Genomic DNA, 20,050 nt, shown 5'->3' with positions numbered 1-20,050 from the left:
CTGTGATCCCATTAGCATAACCTCTGTTTTATCTGAATTCAACATTAGAAAATTCTGTGACATCCAATGCTTGATATCTGTAAGGCAAGTAGCTAATAACGCCTAGGCAGAAGAAATTCCTGGCTTTAGGAACAAATATAGCTGGGTATCATCAGCATAGCAATGGAAGTTCACGGTAGCATATTGAAAACAGCAAGGGACCTAGAATGGAGCCCTGTGGAACACCACAGACAGCTTCCGATAATGCCGATTTTACCTCCCCGATAGAGACAAACTGAAACCAGGACAGGACAAGGCCAGACAGTCCCACGGTGCTTTCAAGACGATTCAGTAGGATGGAATGGTCTACAGTATCAAAGGCAGCACTTAGATCAAGAAGAATTAATACTGATGGAAAGCCTGAGTCAGAGCTTATCAGCAGATCGTTCAGAACTCTGACAAGGGCCGTCTCGGTGCTACGTGCAGCATGAAAACCAGGCTGAAACTTCTCGAATATACCATTAAGAGTTAGAAATGTTTGTAATTGAATTGCAACAACTCTCTCTAGAACCTTATCTAAGAATGGTAGGTTGGAGATTGGCCTATAGTTATTGAGGACTTGAGGGTCCAAAAGCATAGGCTTTACCACAGCTACCTTAAGTGCTGAGGGAACTATACTGGAGGAAAGTGAACCGTTTATAATTTATAAAATGTGGGTATTAATAACACCAAGAACATATTTTAATAGTTTTGTAGGAATAGGATCAAGAGAGCTTGTAGTAGCTCTCATATGTTGAACTAGCTTTGTCAGTTCCTGTAAGGTAATCAAAGAAAAAGCCCCCAATAGTAGCCTTAATAGGTGTAGTTGGTAAAACTACACTGGAGTCCTCCTTAATAGAATGTGTCTGTGGAATCTCATTTCTGATGTCTAGTATTTTATTTTTAAAGAAATGTAAGAAGTCATTGCAGCTGTGAGAGGAGCCAATGTCAAGGGTAGGACTATTAGGGGAAGGATTCATTCACTAGCTACTATTTACCGAAATAATTATAATTGCAGACAAAAAAATGGTGAGGAATTTTCTTCATTTGAATCCTTGTCTTTGCTATTAGCTAGCCAACCACCTATTCTTATTGTAATAATTTATCGCCCACCTAAACCTAGTCAGTTTTTTCTGCCTGAATTTGCTGAATATATGTCTATACTGTCAACTAATTATGATAGGATTCTTTTACTTGGAGATTTTAACCTTCACATTGATAACAAAGCTGATTCAAAGGCTATTGACTTTTTAAGGCTCCTGGACTCTTGATTTTATTCAGCATGTTTCAGGGCCCACCCATAATCATGGCCATACCTTAGATCTTGTCATCTCTCGGGGTCTAGTTGTTAATATCTCATCCATAATTGATCCTAATATCTCTGATCACTCTTGTATTTTATTTGAAGCCATTGTATCGGTACCCAGAAAGAGTGGGGCCCATACTATTAAAAGCTGTGTCACTAATTCTTCAACTGTACAAAGGTTTTCTGAAATAAGTTCAGCTCCATCACTTCCTTTGCAGTCTCTGTCTACTGAATTATTAGTTGACAGATTTAACCACCTTTGCACTACTACTCTTCATACAGTTGCTCCAGTCAAGACTAGATTAGTTCCACTTAAACATAATGCTCCCTGGATTAACAATACTATCCGTCAAATAAAAAGAGACTGTCGGAAGGTGGAACGAAAATGGAGGGCTACAAAATTACATATCTATTTTGATATTATGAAAGATTATCTATCGAGGTACAATGAAGCTATAAGATCTGCAAGATGTGCATATTTCTCCAAATTGATTGAGGAAAATAAAAATAACTCCAGGGTGCTTTTCTCAACAATAGCTAAATTGATAAATCCTTCATTCTCACCCATCTGCAACATAGAAGTGTCCTCGTCCAAGTGTGAAGAATTTCTCAACTACTTTGAAAATAAAATAAAGACTATTAGGGAACAAATTCCATCTTATGGTTCTAATTTAATTATTTCAGATAGACTGGGGAAAACAGTGATGGAATCATTTTCTTGTATTACTGTACAGGAACTAAACATGATTGTCATGCACATGAAATCCACAACTTGTATGTTAGATCCCATTCCAACAAGGTTTCTGAAGGATGTCCTTAGTTACTTGTGTAATGATATTCTTGCCATTATGAATAGTTCGCTGGAAAATGGAATAGTTCCGGCTTCTTTCAAAATTGCCCTGGTTAAGCCCCTACTTAAAAAACTGAACTTAGACAGTTCACTTCTGAGTAACTTCAGACCCATTTCAAATCTCCCTTTTCTAGCAAAAGTTCTTGAAAAGGTAGTGCTTAAACAACTTAATGGCTTCCTGATTACTAATAATATGTTTGAAAAGTTTCAGTCTGGGTTTCGTTCAAATCACAGTACAGAAACTGCCCTGGTAAGAGTAACAAATGACATTAATGAGTGCAGATTCAAATGCTATATCCATTCTTGTTCTTTTGGACCTTAGTGCTGCGTTTGATACTGTGGATCATTCCATCTTAATTAATCGTCTTAAGGGATGGGTGGGCCTAGATGGTAAAGTACTAAACTGGTTTAGATCCTACCTTACAAACAGACAGTTCTTTGTTTCACTGGGGGAGTCTGCCGGGTTTAGCAAATATTACCTGTGGTGTCCCTCAGGGTTCGATTCTTGGGCCGATATTATTCTCTTTATACATGTTACCTCTAGGCCAGATTATTCATAAACATGCTGTAAATTTCCACTGCTATGCTGATGATACACAGTTATACATCTCTGTGAAACCTGGTGACATTAGCACAACATCAGCCTTATTTGAGTGTATCACTGACATCAAAACTTGGATGTCCTTAAACTTTCTGCAATTAAACTCTGATAAGACAGAAGTGTTGATAGTAGGCTCTCAGCAACAAATTGATTTATCAAAAATACATTTGGGGGACTTAACTCCTAATTTGAAGTCTGAAGTGAGAAATTTGGGTGTTATTTTTTATTCTACTTTAAGTTTCGAGTCGCATATTAAAATGATTACAAAAGTATGTTTTTATCATCTAAGATACATTGCCAAAATTAGATCATTTCTGTCTTTATCTGATGCTGAAAAAGTAGACTGGACTACTGTAATGCTCTTTTTTCTGGACTTACTAGCCAAGCTTTATTAAGGCTGCAGCTTGTGCAAAATGCAGCTGCAAGGGTCCTTACCAAAACCAAAAGGAGAGCACATATAACTCCTGTACTTGCTTCTCTGCACTGGCTTCCAGTGAAATATCGAATTGATTTTAAAATTCTATTGCTTACATTTAAAGCACTAAATGGAATGGCACCAGATTACCTCTCAGAGTTGTTGTCTCTTTATCAGCCTCGGCGTGCATTGAGGTCGACTAATAGTGGCCTCCTCTGTATTCCGAGGGTGAGGTTCAAGAGGAAAGGAGAGGTTGCTTTTTGTGTTCGTGCTCCGCAGCTGTGGAACTCTCTCCCCGACCATGTCAGAGGTTCACCTACAGTAGCTACTTTTAAATCTAGGCTTAAGACCTATTTTTATAATTTAGCTTTTTGATTTTATATATTGTTGTTTTTAGTTGTTTTAAATTGTGTCTTTTCTCTTTTTGCGATATATGATGTTTTTTTTTAACCTGTTTAACTTATTCATCAATTTATGCCGTTTTATTAACTTTGATTTTAATCTTTGTGTTCTGTTACCTTCTTTTTTGTTTTTTGTGCAGCGCCTTGAACCTTGTTGTATGAAAGGCGCTCTATAAATAAAGATTATTATTATTATTATTATTATTTATCTAGGGTAGCAAAAAGAAATCTAGGATTATTTTTATTTGTTTCTATTAAATTTAAATAATATGATGATCTAGCCAACGCCAGAGCCTATATTAAACCAGGTGGCCCTTCCATGCGATGTAATGAACATGCAGTTTAGATATGTTCTATTTTACGACCCTCTTATGAGTTGTATCATTAACCACGGGCCTTCATGTAATAAAAACAGTTTCATCACCTACTTGCATTGCATTTTGCATGCATCTTTACTCCCAACACTACACTATGTTTAATCACAAGTTAACAATTTAATCACCAGTCCCTTCAAGGAAACTCATTTGAATTAAATAGCAAGAGAACCCGAAGAGGGTTTTATCGTCTGTAAGGCCAGCCTCGTGTCGTTAAACGTCCTGAGCTGAAGGCGAGGGAGACTAACATAACGACAAGCGCCTTATCAGACGACAAAGCCCTCTTATGAGGGTTCTATTGCTATTAGGAAATGGATACGTTTCATTATTTTTTATTTTTTTACAGTTTTTGTATGCAGCACTCGCTTTTGTTGCTGTTGAATACAAACGTTTTCCTCATTATTCTGTGAGTAAATCGGTTTGCTCTGAATTCCACCTGAGGTCTCATAGGCACAGCCTTCACTCGGGCTTCAACCCACCGGTGGACGCTTCGTGGATATTTCCAATTGCCAAAAAGTAAAAAAAAAAAAAAAAAAAAAGCTTCTACTTCCATGGAGCTATTCTTCCATTCAGGTACCTCGTACAGAAAAGCGAAAATGGTTTGTGAACTGTTTGTAAAACATGTGAATAAAAACACAGCTAACTTTTTTTTTTGGGGGGGGGGGGGGGGGGGATATTGGAGTGCATGTTTGTGTATTTGTGTACGTTTCAGTATTTAAGTTACCGTGAGGGCCTCACATTTATTAGCAAAATAAATCACAAGTTTGAATAATTTAAATATCCTGTTGTTTCAGTAACTTGTTCACAGTGTGTATTCATATAGTCAAAGCCTCCTTCTCCTGGCTTAGTGTTGCTGAAAGCAATCAGACTGCGTCGTGCAGTTGTTTGATTTCAACTCGTCATTCAAACCGGAGACTAGTTGCTATAGTATTGTGGTTACTGTATTGCCACTGACAGCAAACCCTATTCTCGATTATTTATTTATTTGCTATACTAAATGTAAATAGAACACAGTCTACATTGACAGACAACATTCAGAGGGTGTGTACAATAACTGAGTTGTTCTTTCAACAAGCAGAAAAAAGGTAAAATACACAAATACTGTATTTGCGTATCTTCAGGCGGACTGATTTGGAACAGTGATTACACACAGTTTGAAACATGACATTCAAGGTCCTGTATCAGAGATTTAAACCCTTGTATTGGCCAATAAAATGTCCGATCCAATTTCTATTTGAACGAGAGAGGATAAAAAGTGAATTTCTGACATCGACAGCTACAATGATACAAACATGAAGGTTGTAATATCTGCAAATCTAAATGTGAAGGATATTATCACTGTTAAATATTTTAGTGCTTAGTGTTTTTGAAACTGAATGTGGCACTCTCCTGTATGCAAAACTACAACTCACATCCCAGAAGCACTGGAAAAGATGCACAAAGTATTCCAGACCCTATTCTGAAATACTGTACAGTGTTTCACCCACAAAACCTCTGTAAGGTCAGTCACACTGCATCATTTACAATAACACATTTAAACTATTCAGACTTATTTAGCACAATAGTTTATTGCTACAAAACTCACATGAATACCATTCACTTATAATAAACAACAAACCACAACAGCTCTGACCCATGAGAGGTGCCCCTCATAGTACATCAGGATGATGAGCCCCAAAAATAGATAGTCCCGTGTCCCCCCAGCTGAAGCACTTACCTTTCCCCCTGACACTGCTATGGCCATTAACAGAGGCAATGGAATCCTTCCTAAGCCGCTTGCTCGGAGGTCGGACGCTGGACCTTAGGAAGTGATGCTGGTCCTGGCTATGTTGTAGCTGCAGGTTCGAGCAGGACGGTGACAGGGACGAGGCAGGTGATGGAAATGATGCTGGTGTCAAACTGGATGAAGTCGCTGGTGATGGATGAAGATTTTCTCCTCCGTCTTTCTTTGTGCTGTGGCTGCTCTCCTCGTTCCCCGGCTCGCCGCTTTCCACTTCCCCGCAACATTCAAGCTTTCTACTCCATTTTATCACCCCTTCATCCCCACTGCCTTCCCCCAGCTTTACTGTCATCCTGTCAGAACAAAGCAAAATAATAGTTTAGTGTTTGCAAACAGCTCTAATTCCAACAACTTAAAAAGGCGACACAATTATTTTCTCTCTCTCAACATGGCCGCCGTTGTTTTTTTCAAATCCCTTTTCACTGTCCGACACAACAACCTGATATTTTTTCTTAATTAATTCATGGGATTTGAAACCCCCTCGGCCGAGTTAAATGCGGTTTGTACTTTCTTTCTTTAAAGACTGTTTCTCTTTGAAAGCCCGTCTACTGTTATTTTAAAGATCAACTGATAAAACAAACGGCTTCAGTTTAGCGCCCTGCAAAAACCAAAACGACATTAATCTCTCTCTGGAACACAAACGCGTTGGCTAAAATCAACCGCAAATTAAAGTGCTTGTATTAAAATATAAGTTACCCATTTTGGTGTTCCTCGGGAGCGGATGCTGTCTTCTTTCTCTTCACCATGGATCCGAGGACGTTGGAGTTAAATATTCGTTTAAATTAAGCATATTCCTTAACGAGACCGGGCTATGACTGTCTCCTCTCTCGTACTGTTGTTTGGGGCTGGTACTCGGCGCTATGTAGGAAATATTTTGATCAGCTCCAAAATCCACTCTGCTTCAACTAATAATAACTTTAAGCAGAAAAACGCTATAAACACCCAAATTGATACAAAACAATTCGCACAACCTGGGCTTTCTAAGCGGCCGATGCACAAGAACATAAGTCTGGACAATGTTGCATACTTTCATACAGAAATGAAAGCTACGTTGCACAGATTTTCCCTTACTGCTCGCTGAACTTTGCTTTCTGCTACGTCATCAGTTGATGGAATTAAAAAAAAATGTTTCTACATAACTCAAAACTTGTAAATATAAAACAGATAGTTATTTATTAATTGTATAAATCCTCTTCACTTAGAATTGTTACATGTCATCAAAATATAGATAGAATGACATTGAATAGCTTGTGGGTGACAACTGCATTTCAAAACCTTACCACGCAAACAATACATGGGCATGGACACACAAGAACAAAAAAAAAGTTTTTAAACCCATAACAAATCTAATACAATAAACAAAGCCAGCGTCGTATTTCTTTGTGGTATTTTTCTGTAATAGTTATTTTTCAGAATACGTGGACAATGCGATTAAGAATATTAACTTGTCATTTCATTTGCACAAGTTCAATGTGCTTTTAACATTTAAACACTGTACATTCTATTATAATTCGTTTTTTCTACCATAACTTTTAATTTTACAATGTGGGTTTCATATATTACATAGTCATCGCTAGTATGTTTATTTAGGTAACACAATCGTTACAATTATTACATGTGTAGCCGCTGTTCGCATTTAAGAAAATCGTGGCATTTGTATTACACACATTGAATTACACAGAAATGTATATACTCGACAAGACACAAAGTATTACACTCTTTCTTTAGCTACAAGGCTGTATGGTGTATGTTACCATATTAACTACAGTGCGTTCATTCAATTTACACAGCAACAAAACAGGTATAAAGCTGCAATCTCATTTGATCAATGTCTGCAGTGTCAAGCATATTGCATTTGCAGGATTCCAGTTAAGAATTATTAACCCGCAACTAAGGACAATACCAATACCAAGGTGAACCAACCATCATGTTATCCGTTGTTAATGTGTATTTTATTTGTCTTAAAGTTTTAAAAATGTATACCCACAGCCAAATATCTTTTCATTTAAGGGGAACATCTTCAATCGTTATGAAAAATAAAATGGTTGTGGAACGTATGCATGGTTTGAACGTTAGTATCCGTATTTAACTACCCCAACTCCAGAGCCTGGGGCACAGCCAAACAGGGAGCACCGTGCCCCGATCTCAATTCTCTACCATTCCAGATCCCCTCGAAAGGTCATTTACATTCTCTAAACACTGCGCGCCCTGCTTCCCCTCGGACACTCGGCCCTTTCGCCCCCCGGCTGTGTTTATTCAGTGAAACATTCAGCTACATTCACATCCAGTCGGTCATTTACAGGAAAGACAGCTGGAACCGACCTGACCTGAATCTCCACCCCATCCCTGGGACAGGTTGGAACAACTCTAAACAACATCCACTTAAAACGATGTCTACAAACAGAAAGAAATATCAAAAGTACACGATTGTTATCATGTAACGTTACAGTGTGTCTCGCGAAGTACACCAAGCTCCTTCCTGATAGATAGCTATATAATGTTATATATATATATATATATATATATATATATATATATATATATATATATATATATATATAACATTTCTTTTTCTCCCATAAGAACTAGACCTCACTGGAAAGAGAAGCTCCCGTCTTGTCACAGTTCTGTTCAGTCACTATCCAGTTTGTTGACATCGGTTAACATTTCGACCGCACAACCCCTGTGTTTGCATAGTATTAGTGTTTTAACGTATAACATTTGAAATCCATAGCTTTCCTACCCTTGCTACGAAGGCTTTTCCTCTCCTTGTCTCGCAGCAGCTCTGATATTCCACCGCTAAACTGAATCTATTTCCGCGACCCGCTGTCACAGTCATTCCCAGCAATGCGTGGCGCCGGCGCACCAACCACAGCCCACAACAAAGTCTGCCATTGGCTGCTAAACAGCTGCCGCCAGGGCAACGTCTAGTTGGCCAATCAAATGAAGCCCTGGACATACGTAACGACTACTTACGCACACAGTGATCATCTCTCTCATTCATCATGGGTGTCCCTGGCTACGCCCATATGGTACTGATTGGCTGATTGTTCCAGCCTGGAAACAAGGTAGACTGACAAGGAAACCAGCCAATAAATGAACAGGTTAGGGGCCTGGCACAAATGTCGGCACAGCAGTAAGGGACGTTGTAGCCCAGGAGAGAGTCAAGTACTCTAACCTCTGTAAAGCTACGAAGAAAGCATGAAAGACCCGATCAAAGTGTTTAAAATCTTAAAAGGCGTTGACATAGTTAACCCTAACCAATACTTTAATCACAGCACAGATACCATGGCTGGGTTTGTCCGTAGGTTAACACGTAAAGCATCCAGTAAGTGTAGTTAGTTGATAACTAAGCGCTGTCCTATTTTCGGTTGCGCGGATCGGAGGGGGGTCGAGGAGAACTGCGAGACCCTGCTCAGGTTGTTCTGGAGGGGAGGCCGAGGGGGGTCCCGCGCCTTGGGTTCGATCAGCAGGACCGGAGAGCCGGGGGTAGGGAGGGAAGTTGGCTCCCAGTAGTCGTAGTAGTCGCAGTAGTGTTGAATACAATATTTACATATACTGAATATATTTTTCAAATGTGTTCAATTTTCAATGGAAACTGTTTAAAATACGGCCTAATCTAAGGCTATAATGAATATACAGGTACCTACATACATTACAATATATAGAAGTGTTTATTATAATGAGTTGTACATTTCAGTAAATGAAATTGCATCCGCATTACACCTATTGTAGTCTGTGTTGTTACTTGCAGAAATTGTTTATGTGGTATTTGTTGAGAAAAGGGACCGTTAACCGCTTTCTTAATGGATAACCTCGAATCTCCGAGTATTTTCCCTTTACATCCCCTTCAGATTCATCCCACAGATTTGAATGCTTCAGAATAAAGCTGTCTTGTTTGGATCCGGTGTAGTACGCTCAAAACACTCACGCAAAAAAAAAAAAAAAAAAAAAACAACTCTGGGGAGTGTTTTCAATGTACGTTCAAAACATTCTTAGTGTTTTTAGTGTAAGTTCACTTTCAAAACACTCAGGTCATGTTCATAACACTATACTTCTACGTTCAAAACACTCCCCTACGTACTTTCAAAACACTTTACACGCTCAACACTTTACAGTACATTAAGTTCAAAGCATTTACGTATATTTTTAGTTATTACATTTTTATTTCCACAAACGTTTTTCAGCTAAAGTTAACTGAATTAACCAACATAACAATTTACTAATCGAAACTGTAACTGTACAGACGTACTGTATAGCAAAATATGGAAAGTTGAAATACAAAGCAAACAAAAAATATATATACTCAAATTAACTATATACACATTAAAGAAAAAAACACAGTACTACGTCTAACACACGCACACGCACACACAAACACGAATACAGTAAATTGAAATCTGGCTAACGGGTGACCTTATTTCAAACATACTGGTTTAAGTTATTTTGCTTCAAAAACAACAATCATTCTCAAGGGATTACAGATTTTTTTCGCTGTACAGCAAATTTGAATATGTTATCTTGTTTAATACAACGTTTTTAATGAAAAAATATGTTTAATATTAGAACAAATACCAGTTGTTATTAGCATACGAAAGTGTAACTCCTGTACATATTGATAGAACGTGTCTATTCCAACTTTTTTCCACGTTTTTTCTGAGTTTGTACATACCATCTGCTGGCATTGTTTTCGAAAATTAGTCTTTCCTCCACTGTTCCCTTTCAGTGTATCTGTGTATTTCCCGTTTAATAAATAACTGAATATTTCTTGAAAGTTGGGTTCTCTTTTTCTAACAGGTCTATTTATCGTGTTAAAATTCTCTGCACGTGGTTGGATTGTGATGTTGCACATAATATCAACAACTTCGTGCCTTGGTTCTCCATAGCCTCGGTGCCTCGGTGCTTCTGAGCTAGACGCCTCGGCGTTTGACACTTCAAGGCTTTTCGAGCCCTGCGCTTCAGCACCCTCGGTGGCCTCAGTGCTCCAACACTCCACAACTTTGGTGCCTCGAGAGCTACACGCCTCGGTGTTTCGAAGCAGCGTGCTTCGAAACACTGTGCAGCGTGCATTCACTGCCGCGCTAGCCCAAGACCTCGGTACCTCGGTGCTTCGACACCCTCGGCACCTCGAGGACTGTATGCCTCAGTATTTCGACACTTCAAGGTCTTTCTAGCCTTGCGCTCCAGTATCCTCAAGACCCTCGGGCCCCTGGTGTTCCATAGCCTTGGTACCTTGGTGCTTTGACACCCTCTGTGCCTCGAGGACTCGCCGCCTCTGCACTTCGACGCCTGCGGCGCTTCACCCAGCACACTCGATCCCGTCTGGGTTTTTCGGTTCCTCAGTGATACACGACTGAAATGTTGAATTTCCATCCGTGCACATCCTACAGGACAAACACACTCTGTGTGCGAGGTGCCTGGGCATTGAGCACGCCTCTGCTGCCTTGGCAGACAGGTCGTCCTGCTCTTTTTGTGCCGGGTCCAAAGAGAGCACCCTGCAAAAAAGATTGCTGCTGTTCTCAGACGAGAACCTTGCAGCCAGTCTAGGAGAGCTGTCGTCGGTCTGGGTATCCCAGGCCTCTCCTCCCCATCCTCCGAGCCCTACGCAAAGTGTTTCTTGTGCGCAGGCTCCACTGCGCCCCTGGAATCGCTGTAGCTCTCCGTCAAGGGGCAGGAAGAGATCTAGAAACACGGACCAGGCTAGGGATATTGCCGAGCTAAAGGGCCAAATGGCCCAGATACTCGAACACTTAAGCAGGCAGCAGGTCCCCCCTGCGCCTGCCCCAGCTCCACCAGCACCTGCCCCACAGCATACCCCGGCTTCGCCAGTGGTTGCTGCAGAGGTTGATCAGCAGGACATGGCGATGAGCAAGGAGGAACAGGATGCACTCTCCCTAGCGGCTTCCTGGGATGAGGAGTCCTTTTTGCAGACGGGGACTTAGGACCCAGACCTTACTCAGGTAACGGTCCCCAGCTCCGAGCTTGTCTCGGAGCCTGAGATTCCAGCGCCCTCGAACTCAGTTCGGGCACTCATGGAAAGGGCCACCAGCGCAGACTTCGACCCCCCAGCCTTTTCTGGCGTTCCCAGACTTCCTGGAGGAGGTCAAATCCTCCTGGGTGCTCACACCGGCTACACACTGGAAGTCCACTCGGGACCTCCTCCCTTTCAAGGGCTCACGGTCATATCCGTGAATGACCCTCTCCCTCTCTTGGTCCTCAAACAAGAGGTAGAAACACTACTTCAAAAACAAGCCATCTGTCTTGTAGACCACACCTCTCAAAGAGAAGGGTTCTACTCGAGGTATTTCTTGGTGCCAACAAAAGATGCCAGCCTTCGCCCCATCCTAGACCTGAGACACCTCAACGGGTTCTTGAGGGAGAGGAGGTCACACATCGCCACATCCTCCAGTCTGTCCGTCTGGGTAACTGGTTTACAGCAGTGGACCTGAAGGACGTGTATTTTCACGTTCCTATCCATCCAGCGCACAGGAATTATCTCTTTCAGAGGAGCGTCTTCGAGTTCTCCGTGCTGCCATTCGGCCTCTCCTTAGAAACTACTGGGTCTGATGGCCACAGCGTCCTCAGCCATTCAACTGGGGTTACTTCACATGCGTCCGCTTCAAGCATGGCTCAGTGCCTTTCGGCTACACCCCAAGCGCGACAGACACCATCGGCTGAGAGTGTCTCGCCTGTGCTGGAAAGCGCTATGCTGGTGGAGGCAAGCCCCTCACCTGAGCAAAGGCGTAAGGATGGGAGTCATTTACAACCGTCAAGTGGTGACAACAGACGCATCCAACTCCGGTTGGGGGGTGGTCTGGGCAGGCAGAGGAGTCCACGGATCCTGGTCGGTCCGATGGATGTCCCTGCACATGAATGCCCAACGCAACATTTTATCCCTGTGCTTCGCAACAAACATGTCCTTGTCCGCACGGACAACATGTCAGTGGTTGTGTACGTGAACCGCCAGGGAGGGCTTTGGTCCCTGGGGTTGGGTTAGCTTTTACCCATTGCATTTATGTATGAAATAAATGTATGCAACAGATGGTATCTTTTTAACAGAGCCCAAGAGAATGAGAGGTGATAGCTTTTATTGGACCAGGGGTTTTCAACCAGGGGTACGAGTATCCCTGGGGGTACTTCTAAGGGTCATACGCAGGAGAAATGCACAAATACAAATTCAAGTAAAAGCAAATTATTATTTTGAATTGATTTTTTAACGGCAGTATATATTATGTCCAAACCACTGTCATTAATATTTCATTTTTGTTTTGCAGCACAAAGTGAACCGCAGATGAAAAACCACAAGAAGTCTGCACGTTCCACCTGTACACATCCATGATTCCGATTGAGTGGATTGCCACACTGATATTATTATTATTTATTTCTTAGCAGACGCCCTTATCCAGGGCGACTTACAATTGTTACAAGATATCACATTATACATTATTTCACATTATACAGATATCACATTATTTTTACATACAATTACCCATTTATACAGTTGGGTTTTTACTAAAGCAATCTAGGTAAAGTACCTTGCTCAAGGGTACAACAGCAGTGTCCCCCAGTGGGGATTGAACCCATGACCCTCCAGTCAAGAGTCCAGAGCCCTAACCACTACTCCACACTGCTGCCTATAATATGGGTGTGTGAAGTAGGCGTCTGGCGATTCTGGCCATGGAGAACTCTGCTCAGAGTGCTTTGTGTTGCTGTGGCAAAGTGGCTGCTGATTAAGACCGATGATGCAGTGCAGAAACAATCACAAGTGAAAACTGTAATCCAATTTGGAAATGTTATTTTTATTTGTACACAAATCCTGGTCTGGCGACCAAACAATAATCCTCCGGCAATACACCCCTGGTGTAAAGCTCGGCAGGAAAATGATCATAATGATTTGTAAACAAAACAAATAATAACACGTTATCTGCTCCCACAATACTACTAACACAAATCACCAGTCCGGGTACGTACAGTAGTGCTCAAGGTGGGTGATAACAAATAACAGTGACTGTGGTGTTGTTGTTCCGGGTAGTGGTATTCTCCCAAAAAAACAAATACTTTAATAACACTATGTAACACAATTTTTGTTCCTGGGTAGTAGTGTTATTTCCTAATTGCTTATGCCTCAAAAGTATAGAAAATGGCTATTATTCCCCACAAACTTTGCTTTTGTGACCAGGACAGTGATATTTTGAAATTTACCTATTTCCAATGAGAAAATGGGCGAATTTGTGTCTTTTCGTTCACATAAAGTCAGAAAAAAACAACATATGAATCCAAATTAACATGTATTTATACAAAAAAAAATGACTACAAAAGATTTAGAAGTGAGTAGTTTTTCGAGATTTACGATTATACTGTAAATCACTTTCACGAATCAGCCCCCAAATGTAGTCTCCCATCATGTTCTCGTTATACTGTCCTTGGTAGCGGCGTTCAAAGTCCAGTATATCCCGGTGGAAGCACTCGCCTTGCTCCTTCGAGTACGCTCCCATGTTCTCCTTGAATTTATCAAGATGAGCATCAAAGATATGGACTTGGAGGGACATCCTAAGCCCATTGTGCCGTAGTTCTTCACCAGAGTCTCAACCAGCTCCACATAGTTTTCGGCCTTGTGATTGCCCAGGAAGCCCCGAATCACTGCGACAAAGCTGTTCCAAGCTGCTTTCTCCTTACTAGTGAGCTTCTTGGGGAATTCATTGCACTCCAGGATCTTCTTTATCTGTGGTCCGACGAAGACACCGGCTTTGACCTTTGCCTCAGACAGCTTAGGGAAGAAGTCTTGAAGGTACTTGAAGGCTGCCGACTCCTTATCTAGAGCTCTGACAAATTGTTTCATAAGGCCCAATTTGATGTGCAGTGGTGGCATCAGCACCTTCCGGGGGTCCACCAGTGGCTCCTACTTGACATTCTTCCTCCCCACAGAGAACTCGGTCCGCTTGGAATGGTCCACCATGCAGAAGTAGCAGTTGCTTGAGTGGTCAGTGGGTTCCCGCCAAATTCTTGGGATAGCGAACTTCATGGCTCTCTTTCCCCCTCTGTACCATCCTACAAAAATACATTTATTTCACCCATGACTAATGTGTAAGAGATTCTCGCAACATTTTTCATATATGATATATTTTTTCAATAACATTGAAAATTGTAAAACATTTTAAAATTAAAAACTTTTACAATTTTAAAAATTTTAACAAATTTTATAACATAAAATTCCGAGCAACAATTGTCCATCTTACCTTCCAGAGTTTTTTTTGCAGTGCTCGCAGGTGAAATGAGGTGCCCAGGGTTTGTCTTGATCCCCGACAGGCATGCCGAAATATGCCTTGTGGGCCTCACACATCTTAGCAGATGCTTCCACGGAGTCCTTTTTCGCTCTTGTCTTGATAAATTGGCAGCAGACATAGCAAAATGCGTCTGCCGGATGCTTGCAGCCTCTTGATGCCATCTCAGAAAAATGCAGATATGTATCCACTTAGGCAGCTGGAACTAAACTGAACTGGTGGGCTTAAGGCCCCTGTATTTATACTACTATTTATATTACTGGAAAGTTCTAGAAGTTACTCCAAGTTTACTCAGCACTGAATCTATCTGGCATGTTCTGGAAAATAGGTAAATTTCAAAATATCACTGTCCTGGTCACAAAAGCAAAGTTTGTGGGGAATAATAGCCATTTTCTATACTGTTGAGGCATAAGCAATTAGGAAATAACACTTACTACCCAGGAACCAAAAAAAAAAAAAAATTGTTACACGGTGTGGGAGGGGGTGGGTGATTCACTGACACAAGAAACAGCAGGTGTACTTGAAGCACCGCACAGGTGCCCAGTTTTATTGTGCTGGGTGTACTTTTTATTTTTAGCCCGCAGAGGGCGCTGTTCACCGTGGTCTGCGTACCAACTATGGTAACACAGAACCACGGGATATACCAGTCCGGTACGGTTCAAGTGCGGGCGCACTTACAAGTGCTCAAACAATAATTCCAAAACCAAAGGTGGGAAAAAAAACAGGAAAATAAAACACAGTAACAAAACTACAAAAGAAAAGGTGCTGCACTTCGGCAGCGTTACCCCAGCCGTCGCTAGCCGCACGGCCCGGGTCTCCGTCCTACTCTGGCCGTCTCCTCAGCCTACCCTCACACTAGTACACACGGGGTCTGCCCACGGGTTCCCCACTACAGTTAGGATCTTTCTTTCTCGTTGTTTTCCTCGTTTTTCTTTTTGGTCCCGGTTCTCTCTCGGTCCCGGCTCCCGTACTTCCCAGTACGTCTTTTGTTTGTTTCTTTAAAAGGGCAGACCTGAGGAAACAGCAGAGTATTATTTTTATAGGGCACACAATCCCATTAGAGCCCGCCTACCAGCCACTCAGAGAGGGGGAAAGCGCACACCCCCTCCTCCCCACCTCTCCGTGTCACCGCCATGACTGACAGGCCGACCCCACGGGACTGCCGCCCCCTCCCTGCAGCATCGTGCCTGCGTCAGACGGCCAGTCCAGATCTCTCCCTGTTACACATCCTCCCCCTCAGAATGGCACCACCGGTCCATTCGAAATCCTACACCCCCATGCCTTCCCGAGAGAAAAAATCAGCATTTAGATGGAGTTTTCCTGCTCGGTGGACAACCCGGAAGGCATAGGGCTGCAGGGCCAAGTACCACCGCGTGATCCTGGCATTATTATTTTTCATCCGGTGAAGCCATGCTAAGGGGGCATGATCTGTAATCAGGGTGAAGTGTCGCCCCAGGAGGTAGTACCGGAGTGACTCGACTGCCCATTTTACGGCGAGACACTCCTTCTCGATGGTACTATAGTTCTTTTCACGGGGAAGGAGCTTCCTGCTGATATACAGGACCGGGTGCTTGCTTCCCCGCACCTCCTGAGACAACACTGCCCCGAGACCTGTCTCTGACGCATCCGTCTGCAGGGTGAACCTCTTGCTGAAATCAGGACTGCACAGCACTGGCTTGCTACACAGCCTTCGCTTCAAAGCGAGAAAGGCCCTCTGGCACGGCTCCGTCCACTGAACCGTATTTGGGGCAGCCTTCCGGGTGAGGTCTGTCAAGGGAGCAGCGAGCGTGGCGAAGCTCGGGATGAACTTCCTATAATAGCCCGCTAGTCCCAAGAAAGAGCGCACCTGGGTTTTGGTCGTAGGGACCGGCCAGTCAGCCAAGGCCTTCACCTTAGCAATCAGCGGTCTGATCTGGCCGCTCCCTACTCGATACCCCAAATACTCCGACTCACTCTTCCCAATGGCACATTTCTTTGGGTTAGCAGTGAGCCCAGCCTCCCGCAAGGATTGCAATACCGCCGCTACCTTACACAGATGACTCGGCCAATCCTCACTGTGGATAACCACGTCATCTATGTAAGCAGCGGCGTACTGCTGATGGGGCCGCAAAATGCGATCCATCATCCGCTGGAAAGTGGCTGGTGCTCCGTGCAACCCAAAGGGCATGGTCCTAAATTGGTATAACCCGAAGGGAGTCGAAAACGCCGTCCTCTCTCGGGATTCCGGGGTCAGGGGTATCTGCCAGTACCCCTTCGTTAAATCCAGTGTCGTCATAAAATGAGCCGTGCCCAGACGCTCCAGCAACTCATCTACCCGAGGCATGGGATAAGCGTCAAACCTCGATCTCTCATTAACTCGCCTAAAGTCAATGCAAAATCGAGTTGACCCGTCCGGCTTATCCACTAAAACAATTGGACTGTTCCAGTCACTTTGGGACTCCTCTATCACCCCCAGTCTCAGCATTTCATCAATCTCCGTTTTTATTACCTGTCTTTTACGCTCAGGTATGCGGTATGGCCTCTGGCGAACTGGCGCCCCCGGCTCAACTTCAATGTGATGATGGGCTACTCGAGTCTGCCCCGGGACGGGAGAAAACACATCAGGAAATTCCGTCACCAGCGCCCGAGCCTGACATTTCTGTGTTGGTGTCAGATTTTCTGCAATCTGTACCGACCCTGTTTTCGCCACCACAGAAAGATCAGGTCCCAGGTCGGTGACGTCATCTGCTTGCGCCACTACCAATGCCTCCGGTTGCAGCCAGGGCTTCAAGAGGTTTACATGATAAATGTGTTTCTCTCTCCGTCGCTCCGGCTGGCAGATCTCATAATCCACCGTCCCAACCCGGCGTGTAACCTCAAAGGGTCCTTGCCACTTAGCCAGAAGTTTCGACTCAGAACTGGGTAATAATAGAAGTACTTTATCCCCCGGCTGAAATGTGCGTAACCGGGCTCCTCGGTTGTACTGCGTCTCCTGTCTGTGCTGAGCCTGCTGCAAATTGTCATGCGCCCATTTTCCCACAGACTCAAGACGCTTGCGCAGGTCCAACACATACCGGACTGTATTAGTCGAATTATCCTGCTGCTCCTCCCACATCTCTTTGACCAGATCAAGCACACCCCGGGGTCTTCGCCCATACAGCAGCTCGAATGGCGAAAAACCCGTGGAAGCCTGGGGTACCTCTCTGATCGCAAAGAGAAGGGGAGGAATCAGCTGGTCCCAGTAACGCACATCACTATTAATAAATCTGCGCAACATGTTCTTAAGGGTTTTATTAAAGCGCTCCACAAGACCGTCGGTCTGAGGATGAAACACCGAGGTCCTAATGGTCTTAATCCCCAAAAGTTTACATGTTCCGCGGATTAGTCGGGACATAAAGTTGGTGCCTTGGTCGGTCAGTATTTCTTTGGGGATCCCCACTCGGGAAAAGACCTTCACAAGCTCGTTGGCAATAGATTTGGCTGAGGTAGAGCGAAGGGGAATGGCCTCGGGATAACGCGTGGCGTAATCCAGAATGACCAATAGGTGTGTGTATCCCGCCGCACTCCTCTCCAGCGGCCCAACCAAATCCATTCCAATACGCTCAAACGGAGCTTCCACTAGGGGCAACGGCACCAGTGGGGCTCGTGGAACGGCTCTAGGACTAGCCTTTTGACACTCCCCACAACGTTCGCAAAAACGTCTGACGTCACCATCCAGCCCCATCCAGTAGAACCGTGACACAAGCCTTGCTTTAGTCTTATCCCTGCCCAGATGACCAGACAAAGGAATAGCGTGAGCCAGCCGCAGCAAATCCTCCTTAAAGGGGTGAGGTATCAGCAACTGGTGACGCACTTCCCCGGTCTGGGGCAATTTGTCGACACGGTACAGGAGGTCTCGAGCGATTTCAAAGTGAGGGTACGTGGTGGCGCGTCTGGGCTCGACCACCCGACCATTAACCACAGCTGCTTGGTCAAAGAGCCTGCCCAGCACGTCGTCACGCCCTTGCTCGAGTCGGAAGTCACGGGAACGAGCTAAAAAATCAGCTCCCATGGCTTCCAGCTCGGGATCAGGTCGGTCCTGAGCGGAGGCAGCCGAACCAGACCCCTGCGCTGGCTCCGCGGCCTCCCCCCCAGACTCTTCACCAATCGCCCCCACCTGAAACTTTTCAAGCCCCCTCCACTGCCAGCCCTCATTCTTCGCAGCCCGGCGCTCCCGTTTAGTTTTACGGGGTTTAAATTTATGACAAAACCACTCCGGGTCCCGAAAGGGAAAGATCTCTCCAATTACTTCCTCTTTCGTAGCCAATAGGGAGGACGGGGCCGTCAGGGCAGCCAACCAACTTTTGAATTGCCCACAGTCCCGTCCCAGAACTACCGGTACCGGCAATCGAGGACACAACCCCACCTGCACCTGTGTCATCTGCTGTCCAATTTTCACCGTTATGTTAACCTTAGGATATGAGCGTACATCCCCATGAATACATTTAATATGCACCCGTCCCAATATTTGCTTATGCCCCGGTGAGATTAGGCTATCCTGTATTAGGGACTGACCACACCCTGAATCCAGGAGCGCCTGGGTTTTTGTACCATCCACTGTCACAGGAATAACAAAACCCGTCTGCTGGAGTGACTGAGGTAATTGAACATGCTTACCTGGTCGGCTGAGGTCACACTCCATCACGGGACAGTCCCGCGCGATGTGGCCCACCTCCCTGCACGTCCAACACCTCGGTGGACTGGTTTCTTGCCTCGGAGCTCCAGCAAGAGGTGGAAAAACCGGAGCCATCAAAGGGGCTCGTCGATAAGGTGGCCGCGCGAGACCCCGGTCCGACACCGCAGCAGCCCGCGGGGAACCCCACCCCGCTCCGGTTCCCGGGCCGGGAGCTCCCGCGGTCACCCCTCGACCAAATACTTGGCTACCCCTCCCCCCCAGTCCCTTCGCCCTCTCAGGGCCCAGTAGAGGGGGTGCTTCGGTAGCCACACTCTTCCCAGGCAGTCTCGTGGGCGTTGGCTCCGCTGCCTGGTATTGTTCCGCTAACTCG

General features: G+C 44.2%; 1 protein-coding gene across 4 annotated transcripts in view; it reads right to left on the bottom strand.

Moving 5' to 3' along the window:
• Window positions 1-8,696, bottom strand: part of LOC117431610 (protein cramped-like) — an 81,934-nt gene extending 73,238 nt beyond the window's left edge. The window contains exons 1-3 of one of the 4 annotated variants that reach the window (XM_034926925.2): window positions 8,489-8,696; window positions 6,442-6,603; window positions 5,683-6,038 (exon numbers count right to left, since the gene is read on the bottom strand). In XM_034926925.2, coding sequence (XP_034782816.2) covers window positions 5,683-6,038; window positions 6,442-6,491 — 406 coding nt within the window. In that variant the 5' untranslated portion in view covers window positions 6,492-6,603; window positions 8,489-8,696. Of the gene's footprint in view, window positions 1-5,682; window positions 6,039-6,441; window positions 7,174-8,488 lie in introns of those variants that run through there. The other 3 variants (XM_058996005.1, XM_058996004.1, XM_058996006.1) reach the window with 3 other exon arrangements.
• Between the last annotated feature and the right edge of the window lie 11,354 nt (window positions 8,697-20,050).

The sequence above is a fragment of the Acipenser ruthenus genome, chromosome 22 (assembly GCF_902713425.1).
Source record: "Acipenser ruthenus chromosome 22, fAciRut3.2 maternal haplotype, whole genome shotgun sequence".
Lineage (NCBI taxonomy): Eukaryota > Metazoa > Chordata > Actinopteri > Acipenseriformes > Acipenseridae > Acipenser > Acipenser ruthenus.
Note: the sequence above shows the minus strand (reverse complement) of the source record. Positions and strands in the feature narration are given on the sequence as shown.